Source organism: Alligator sinensis, unplaced genomic scaffold (genome assembly GCF_000455745.1).
Source record: "Alligator sinensis unplaced genomic scaffold, ASM45574v1 scaffold93_2, whole genome shotgun sequence".
NCBI classification, from domain to species: domain Eukaryota; kingdom Metazoa; phylum Chordata; order Crocodylia; family Alligatoridae; genus Alligator; species Alligator sinensis.
The window spans coordinates 1,273,262-1,283,652 of NW_005841854.1; the positions used below are offsets into that span (position 1 = coordinate 1,273,262).

The 10,391-nt window shown below is 40.4% G+C and overlaps 1 protein-coding gene across 4 annotated transcripts in view; it reads right to left on the minus strand.

Moving 5' to 3' along the window:
• Positions 1 to 4,678: 4,678 nt before the first annotated feature.
• The window catches only part of ARID4B (AT-rich interaction domain 4B), a 143,016-nt gene continuing 137,303 nt past the window's right edge, over positions 4,679 to 10,391 (minus strand). For all 4 annotated transcript variants that reach the window (XM_006016345.3, XM_006016344.3, XM_025213420.1 and 1 more), the window contains 2 exons: positions 8,789 to 8,935; positions 4,679 to 6,441 (listed from right to left, as the gene is read on the minus strand). In XM_006016345.3, coding sequence (XP_006016407.1) covers positions 6,311 to 6,441; positions 8,789 to 8,935 — 278 coding nt within the window. In that variant the 3' untranslated portion in view covers positions 4,679 to 6,310. The remainder of the gene's footprint in view (positions 6,442 to 8,788; positions 8,936 to 10,391) is intronic.

The window sequence follows — 10,391 nt, forward strand, 5'->3', positions numbered from 1 at the left end:
AGGCAACACACCCTATAGGGTTGGGCTTGACTTTCTGAGGCTGGATATCACCCTCTTCCCCCCCCCCCCCCTTTAAATCGCTCTCTAAAGACCTGCATGCCTAAGCTGTTTTGGCATCTGCAGAAGCAATCTCAAACTGACCCTAGTTCTACTGAACTTATTGCTAGTCAACCAGTTAACTCTGCAGCACAGGTTTATATATTCTTTTTAGTTTAAGTCTTCCAAAATAATAATGCTGGGCATCCAAGGCAACACACCCTATAGGGTTGGGCTTGACTTTCTGAGGCTGGATATCCCCCTCTTCCCCCCCCCCCCATTTAAGATGTTAGTTTGGACATGCAGAAATCCAATTCTATTAGATACAAAATACAATGACTTGCTTTTGAAAATCATGGCTCTAGTGTGTGTGTAAACTTCCAGTAAGAGCTCAGTAGATCACCAGTATAATCTGCTTGTGTAACAATTCATTTTGAAACCAGAACAGTTTTAGTTCTTATTCGCATAGCCAATGCAGTGTTACAATATTACACTTTTATCTTTAAAAATAGAAGTCTCACTTTTCAAAGAGATGCTGGGCACTAGAACAACAGGAAATTCAGACAATAATTTGCATACAAACAGACTTGACAACTGTATCACTATAAAAAGATATTGATTGATACAAGCTATGATACAACTGCTACATCTACATGATTTGTAGGGATCTCTAGTGAAACCTGTTCAACTTTACCACTGTTTTTCATTCAGGGTCAAAATTAGGGCAACTTAACTCATTGCATTGCTTTAGGATCATATGTTGTAATACCTGATGCAAGCTCTCAAACAGAAGCTCTCACTTCCATTTTTAAGGAGCTAAAAATTAGTACAGCTCACTATATCCTCAGTCTCTTGCATCCCCCTCTCCCCCCCCCTCCAAATTATACTCTTAGAAGGCTTTCCTTTACATGTCCAAAGAGATAAAAATAGCCCAGCCATTTCTCACAGCAAAAAGATTTCTTAGGTACAAATATTCAAGGCTTTACTTTCTACCATGGGTTTTTAAGTGAAAATTTAAATTCAATGCCAGTCAATGCTCAAAATAAAAATATTGAAAATGAAAAAACATTGTGCTCTGCTTCTTTTGATCCCCAGGAATGGGAGCTTAGCCCACCACTCTTTAGCATCCAGCTTTCTAAGGGAAGTGAGAGTCAAATTCAGATGCAACAAACACTTTTGTAAACTACGTCAGGCATGTTCAGCTTTGCACGCTCACAATTAGAAACCATGACTTGGCTTCTAATCAGCTTGCAAAATGAGTATAATTTACACAGATTTGTTATGCTGTCAAAAACGCAGAATTCACTACTTTAAAGCAGGTAATTAAACCTTTTTTACCTCCTCTCCCCCATCACATCCCAGGCCAGATCCAAATGCACATTTGGTAGTGGGGTGAGCAGCATTAGGGAGCCACAAGGATTGATGCAGCTGTTACTTGCCAAGAAGTCACCTGTGAGGCTCTGTACCCTGGATTTCAGTAGCAGACCCCACCACAAATTTCCAGCACCTCTACGAATTCCCTGGGCTAGATGATATGGCTCCAAGGGCCCTATTTCTGACAGCCCTGGTTTTGCTGTGAAAAAATGGAACATTCTTACTTAGACTCTCCTTGCTGATGTCTGCATTAGATGGCATGGCTTCCTGCAATGCTATTCAAACTCTTAATGGCTAGGGACACAAGTTACATATGGACTGATTAAGTCCAGAAACTGGTTTAAACCTGTAACAGAACAGAAACTTCAGGGCACATAAACCAGTTTTAAAATGGCTGAAGCTGGTTTAAAATAAACCTAGCTGAATGTAGTATCAGACTTAACTTCTGTTCCAGCCCCCTTCTTGGTTTAAGTTATATCAGTCCCCCAGCATGCTTTGCAGCCCTGTGCTGTGCTGTCTGCTCCAGAGAACAGGGCCGGCTTCGCTTTTGTGCTCCCTAGCTGGAGCATTGAGGGCTGGCTGACAAAGGGCTGGCAAGCCCAGGTGGGGATGCAGCCCAGACTGCAAGGGAACCCCAGCTGGGGTCTGGAGCCAGGGAAGGGGATTAAACACCTCTTCCCCCACTCAAACTTACTGGGCTGTGACTGTGGATGACAAATCCTGAAGGCACCTGGAAGCAGGAAGAGCAAGTGATGAGCAACCCTACAGATTCCTAAGAGCATGTGATGAGCAACCCTCCAGCTTCCTGCTGCTGTGATTGCAGACTGCAAATCCCAGAGACCTGGGGGCAGCAGGAAGAGGAAGCCAACTCACAGCTGATGCTGGCTACATGCCAGAAAGCCATGCTCTAGTGCCCCCTGGTTTTTTCCCTGAGCCACTGCAGGCATGTAACTGCATTTCCTGAATCAAAGGTAAATGTCTGTTCACTTGTTTCAATTTAATCTATGCAGTGTTGACTAACCTGTAAAGACTGAATCAACTCAGCCTCAGGCTTTTTGACTGTCTTTACTTAATGGCCATATCCCACCACTTTCAAACATATGACTTCTAATAGCCTTTTCTCCACTTTCAGGAAGTGAAAAGGAAAATCCATATCAACAAGAAAGCTTCCCAACTCCCTTCCTCCCACCCCCTGAGAAGTCTTATTTACCTTAGAAGGCTGGTTTGGAAAGCAGCTAGTGAGACATTATTAAAAACTTACCTTATCACAGAGGCTCTTAACCTGTCCAGGGCACCCACCTGTCCACCTCTTTTGAATGTGGTGGCAACTTCAGGCTGAGAACCACTGCTGGTGTTACCTCAACTTACCTCACTGCTTCTCAAAGGGTTCTGTTGCCCCCAGGTAAAAGTACCTTGTGACTGCTGCACAACCAGCCTAACAAAGGCTATGGCACATGCAAACACCCCTGCCACATTAAGGCCTCTGATAAGCCTAAAGTGGCCTAAGTAGGAGCTGCCTTATGCTGTGTAGCCCCTTCCCAGCCTGAGCCCCCCATACCCTCCTCCTGGAAGAGACATGTGAGTGAAACAGTCCCACACACTTCTGTTTTCTGGGGAGAACAGGACTGGGAAAGGCTGCTGCATCAGCCAGCTTCTTTAGGGCTGGCAGAGCCACAATGCAGCAGGAGTGCACACAGGGCAGTTTTAGCTGGCCATTCCCACCACACTCCCCAGTTGAGAACCACTGGGTTATCATCTGCACTTGCTCTCTCACACAAAAACCCAAGCATGCACTCTCTCAAAAGGATCACCACTTGCCCTGCTTACTGTGGCAAAGGCTAACATTAAAGCAAATGGGAGGGTCTATTTAGATTAAAGACTGATTGAAGACAGCAGGATTTGGCCAAAGGGGCAGATGCAGAAGTATACTCCAGAAGTTCACTTTTCCTTCAGTTCTCCCCAATTAGATCAATGCTAGTTACATGTGTTAACTGAAGGCAAAACTGAACCCTAAGGCTAGGGACAGAAGTTACACCAACTGGGTTAAGTGATTAGAAACTGGTTAAAACCTGTAATGGAACAGAAGCTCAGCGCACATAAACAAGTTTCAAAATGGCTGAAACTGGTTTAAGATAAACCTGGTTGAATGTAGTATCAGACTTAACTGATTTGGCTTAAACCAGTTATGAAACTTCTGTCCCAGACCTCTTGCTGGTCCAAGTTAAATCAGTCCCCTGGCTTGCTTTGCAGCCCTAGGTTGGCTGCCTCTGTGCTCCCTAGCTGGAACAGTGAGAGCTGGCTGACAAAGGGTGGGGGTGGGGCAAGCCCAGCTGGGGATGCAGCCCAGTCTACGGGGGCAGAGAGGGGCTACTACCCCTCCCCCGAAAACCCCAGCTGGGGTTTGAGGCCAAGGAGAGGAGTTAAACACCCCTTCCCCTGCTCAAATTTACTGCTGGCTGCAACTGTGGACTACAAATCCCAGAGGCACCTGGAATCAGGAAGAGGAAGTGATGAGCAACTCTGCAGAGTCCCACTGCTGTAATTATGGACTGCAAATCCCAGAGACCGCGGGGGCAGCAGGAGAAGGAAGTGAACACACTGCCAGAGAGCCAAGCACCCTCCAGCTTCTGGTCTGAGCCACTGCAGACATGTGGCTGCATTTCATGAATCAAAGGTCTGTTTGCTTGTTTCAATTTAATCTGTGCAATTTAACTAAACTACGACAGCACAATGTTATTAACAGATACTCAAGATGTATTAAATCACTGATTAAATGCTTCTTTTCTAACAGGGTCTTTGAACATCTATCAATTTGGATAGATGTTCAAACTGATATGGAACAATATTTTGGTTGGGTGAATTAACTGTTTACCTGGGGACCAAATTCAGGACTGGTGTAAGCAGTGCAGCTCCAGTAATTCCACTGGTGGTCCAGTTTCACCGGATCTGAACTTGGCCAATAGATATTAGAGGTCAGCAAATACTTTAAGCAACTTTTCTTTCACATTTTCAAGCAGATCAAAATTTACTCTTCAGTTAAAACTGTGAAACCTTATGGATGCCAATGGGCCAAATTCACTATAATGGCATAGCAGACCTACATGAAATAGTGGACAGATTTGGGTCAAATCAAAAGAAAATTTGACTCAACATATTTTAAAATTATCCCTTGTATACATATTACAATGGCTGATTCTACAAACTGGGTGTCATTTAAAATGAACAAACTAAGGTTAATTTAATTAAACTGTTAGAAACAAAATCAGGGATTCACAAACTATGGCATTTTATTTCAGAGGCCTTTGCTTACATTTGTACAATATATTACATAATTCTCCATTTTCTGCAGAACCTAATATATATTTTATAGCTTTTCTCTATAAGCTTCTCCTTCCGTGTTTGTCAACAAATTTTTACAGTCCTGTACAAATCTGAATACTTTGAAACCATTTTCAATAAAATCAGTTACCTTAAGCACACACTACAAAGACTGAAAATGCTTTTCTTAGAAAAGTCAAATGTAAAGGATTCTGACACTCTAGCATCTACAAACAAAATGCTTTGAAATTCTTACATGTTGTATTGCCAGAAAACAAAGAAAAAACATGCCAGCCCCCATTTCCCCCAGCCAAAAGAAGTACACAGAACTACAATTAAAACAGTAAAACAATCTGTACAATAAAGTACTGTGTATTAACAGTGCCAGGTATTAAATAGCTTGAATGAACACTTCCGCAATATACAAATGTCTTACAAAGGTGTATAATTAACAGGAGAGAGCTTGGGATTCATACAACATAAAATCGATACAAGTGACAACAGTTGGAGTTGGTTTTGGAATTTTGTACAAGGCATTTTTTTTTTAAATTAACGTCTACCACTCAGTTAGCTATTTATATTAAAAACAACTATCTTTTTGTGGCAGTGTTAACATCAGCAACCACAGATTACATTAACGCACCGTACTCCTTCCTGAAGTCCTCTCAGTTGCAGCTCATAATAAAATAAGCCTTACAAATGAAATATTTGTTGCTTTAAAGGGAAAAGAAACATTTACAAGAAAACACAAAAATATAACTGTTATAATCCATTATGAATAAATATACACTTTAAACTGGCTAAATACAATCTTTATACATTGTTTAAGATTTAATACAGTTTGTTAGCCATTTTCTTCCTTTTTCATAATGTATTTTATCAAAATTAAAAAAAAATACTGATTCATAGAAAAATGGCAAAGTACAGTAGTAGTTCCATTCCAATTAATGGGTTATTAAAACCCAGAGTAACCTATTTTGCCTAATTCAAACCTGTAAACATTAGTCAGTCTTTTTAAAGAAAATCCTCATATTTGGTTATCAGGACTGATGTCAAACATCCTACTAAACTGCAGGTTTTGAATTTAATACATGTGCTTGACTTATACAATTAAAGCCACGATAAGGTGACTTAGCAGTTAAAAAACAATTAGCTTGTACAAATGAAAATAGGTTCAATATTTGTCATAAATAAATGGAAAAATATCAAATGTTCCAGCTTTAACAAAATACCAGGGAATACACATACAGTAAGCCATAATGCATTCCTTAGGCCCACCCAACAACTGTATGCTTACTGTACTGTCTCTACAGGCAGTGAGCAGCCCCCATTTGCCACAGTGGAAGGCCTTCGAGTCACTAGACTTACAATTCCCAGACAAGTTGGAAACAATTATTGCTTGAGGAAAAGCAGTTTGTTGTACTTTTTCTTCATAAAAGTGCACTTAAGTGCAAAGTCAGCTTGTCAAGAAACAATTTTTAAATACAAAATAGTGCTTGTCTGAATGTTGTGCCACCGTGCAGTATAAAAAAAGTGGCCCTCAGCAGCCATTAAGTGCAAAGTGCTTTGGCAAGTCCTGCTGTCACCTGCACTCAACTGACATTCCATTTTGTGAAGAACTTGACATAGATGGTTCTGCTAAAGTTAACATAACTGCAGCTGTAATGGAACTAGAGGAAGGTGAGGAAGAAGATGATGATGTAGTAGCAGCACCTATGAGAGGAAAACATGAACAAAGAGTTAAATAAACGTACACAAATCAAATAAAACATTTTGCATGTACATTAGAACCCTTCAAAGACCCTCAAAGCATTTTAAAACATTAGAGAAGCACCATCAGCTTGAAATCTACTCCATTAAAGTAGTAAATCAGCTAGAAACTTATCTGCCCCAAGTCCCCATGCCAGTTTTTCCATCTTTGCAATTATGTTTGTGTCAACAAGAGTGTAGAGAAGCAGTCAAGCCAGTGGTTTGGGGGTTAATTTTATCCACTCACTCCAGCAACTGTTACCAGTTCATTCTTTTTTAATTAGTTTTTTTGTTGCCATGTGAACCATCTGGACAAATTGGGAAACTAAGTATGCCTGGCCCATTTCATTCTATTCCTCTTATATACTCAACGTGCTGTCAAAAGTACAAAGTAAACAAATGAAAAAACAGCAACGATGTTCTACTCAGTGGGTGCATCTATACATGCAATTTGCACGTAGCAATATACTCTGATGGAGTTCTCACCAGAGTTTATTTCTTCTGGGTGCAGCATTTACACATACACCCAGGACTGCAGCACACTGGGCCAGGGCAGAGCAGCCCCAGGCTTGCAGGGGACCTAGGGATTTAGCCTGCCAGCCCAGGGCTGCTCTGGCTCTACATGCTGCACAGGGGCTGGCTGGGACACAAAGGTGTGACAGTGCAGGGCTAGCTGGCAGGCACCCTCGTGCCCCAGCCAGCTCTGGTCACATGTGTTTTGGTGCACACAACTGCCCTGCTGTAGAATAGTATCTATCCTATAGCGGAGTTAATTTAGTGTATCCTAATGGGCGCACATGTAGACAGAGATGCTTTACTGTGGAGCTAATTAGTCTACTCCACAGTAAAGCACACATGTACATGCACCCAGTATTTTCAGCAATAGGCATCTTAGCTATTACTTAAAACAATAGTAGGTAAACAAGTCATAGAAGAGTGATTTCGTTTGATGGCATGTCTCCCTTTGAAGATTATTAATGAGGTGTAATGCCTATGCTAATAAGAAAGATGAGATCTGGTAGTTAGCATCAGGGGTTTTTTTCAGTCAGCTAGGAAAAAAACAAATTTTAAAGTAAAAGTAACATAATTTACTATAAGACAATTTAGCTAGATATAACCCATGATCTTTCACATACTTTTTATAACAGAAAACTGGCTTAATAAGCCTTTTAAAAAGGTAGATCCTGCCTATAAAGCCAAAAAATTGAATTATTTTCTTATACTGCATTAACAATTGATGGATGTCCTAAGTGCACTTTGTAGGGTCACTGAAGATTGTCATCTGAATTTTTGAAGAATTTCTAAAAAAGCATTCCAAACTATTATGTGAAGGCCAACCAGAACACCAAATGCATGCGATGGCTACACTGAAGTTAGTACAAACAAAAGTAGTGAGACTGCCATGTTATAAGAAAAAATATTTAGTTTTTTATTAAATATAGTACTATTGTAATTATTATTTTATATGAATTTAAGTGAAACTTTTGTACAAAATTATATATTCCTTAAGACTTTTTATAACAGAAGCACAGCAATCTTGTGCTACCAATGAGAACCCTAAGTGAAGTTAACCAAAAGAGGGAACTCTTCATTGTTTTTTCATTATCCAAACAATGTGCACAAAAGTCAGTGGAAAATACATGAAGATGGAAAGTTTTAAAATGGTAATGTCTTATAACTAAGAACGTTTCCACTTGGGAAAAGTACATGAATAGTCTCACCTGGTTAATGTTAAAAATTAAGTACCTGCCCAAGTTACTGGACTGGGGCATAAGACCAAAAATTTATTCTTCGAATTTTCAAATATATGTGTTTATTCTGATAGTGGTTTTAAAAAATACAGAAAGACTATTATTAGTGTTAAACACAATAGCACCCAGGTACCGAATTACACGGTCAGCATTCCTATCACTAGATTAACAAAAAAATAAATAAATAAAAATCACATGAATGTTATGCCAGGTATCCAGGTTGTAGCTGTATTGGTCTAGAGGTCAAAGGAATCAAAACTCATGGCAGAAGTGATATCTTTTACTTGACCAGCTATTGGATTCCTCATGCATTTTATGCTGTGTTCTTCCAGGGTATCCCATTGTTGAGGGAAACAAACGCAACAAACAGTTTTACAAAAAACTACCCAAATAAAGAAAAAAAGCCCCATTCTTTGGAATTCTAATTTGATTTTTAAAAAAACAAGATAAAGCCTTAAAGTTTCTACGAGACAGATGGACTAAAATCCATCCTCAGTTACAATGGGTAGCCCCTACTGCATGGCTATGACCAAGGACAGGTTTCAGCCCCCAAAACTTACTTTCCCGTTCCTTTTTCTTTAAGCGCTTTCTTCTTCGGTCAATGGAAGCTACCTCAGATTTTAAGGACAGGTAGTGTTTCCTGATTTCCTGCAATTTTTCTTGAAGAATTGTTATGCGTTCTGCACTTGTCATGTTTTCCAGGTCAGCTGCAAGTTAAATGACCATAGTTAAATTATTTAAATAAAACTAGAAAGTCTTTAATAGAAACTTTGAGAAGTTTTAAGTAGGTGGGTGGTGTTCGGTTCCAACAGTGATGGGAGAAAATAGAGAAATCCAAAAATGCAACAATTCATTTGTATGTTTCAGTGTAGACTTTGCTCTTCAAATAATAACAGTGGAAGAGAGACAGATAAAAACTCATGAAGCTCAATAAGCAATTTTTGTCCTCGGGAGTAATCAATCACCACAGACCCAGTTCTTAGATGGGCATAAAGGGCCCAAAACAACTATAAGACTATGGGCTTAACTCCCAACCAAGCTTGGCCAAAATGCAAGGCCAACAGGGAATCAGCTAGTCACAGCCTCACAGTTCTGTAGTGTAGGCTGTCCTGGATCCAACAGTTTACAGTATTTATTCATTTAAATCACTGATACATGGGCCAAAACTAGTTGACGATAAGAGTAAGTTTCTCCTTTGCCTGACATTCCACACTGGGAGGCTGGTGGGGTGTGTATAGCACAGGACCTGGGTCTGATGGTTGTAAGCCAACTAAGATTTCCCCTCTGCCAGCCTCAGTCAAACCTACAGCTGGCCAGTTACAGTCTGGAGAGCTCATTTGAGTGGGTTAGTGAATGGGGCCCAAGCAGAGTGGGTGCAATGGCCAGGGTTCAAGATACAGAACGGATCCACATCCCTACAGAGTCTTAAAAAGGGAGAGCAGAAAAACATATGCTACTCTCCAATTAAAAAACGGAAGCTAAACAGGACTAAATAAAGAAAGCAAGGTGACATTGCTGTGTGTGGATTCTCTCCTCTCACTTTTGGTAATTCTCTTTTGTTCTGGGACTTTGGCTCAAGACTCATTCAGGGATGGATCCCAGCAATTTAAGATCAAATTCTTGGTTCCTTAAGATAACAGATGCTAAGTCCCTAATTTGCTGGTGTACTCCCTGCTGACAGAAATTTAGCAGCAGTGGCTCCACCACATTCTGTGCCAACCAGCTTAAGTTGAAGGAGAAAATGTGGTGATGCAATCCAGGTAGGAGCATGGCAGGATGAAGCAAAGCTCTACTGTGCCCAAACCCTTGGGGGACCTTAGAACAGGGTTATAAGTGAATATCAAATTATGGATAAGGCAAAATAAATGTACCTTTAATGACAGAAAGAAAAAGCTAATCACAGAAGCTGCTTGCAGACATTGGAAAAAAAAAAAAAAGAAAAGAAAAAGCATGCTTTACCAGAAGCAACAGCACATTACTTCAGCCCAGGCCTGCAGTGTCTGTAAAGATCAGGTGCTTCAGTGGGGCTTTTTAGCAGTTTAGATAAAGATGATTTGATCATCTATTAGATAAAAGCACCAAAAAAGTCCCACAAAAGCACCCGATCTTTACAGACATTGGGTGAACTGGGCTGAAGTAATGCACTGCCTTTTTTGGGCATGT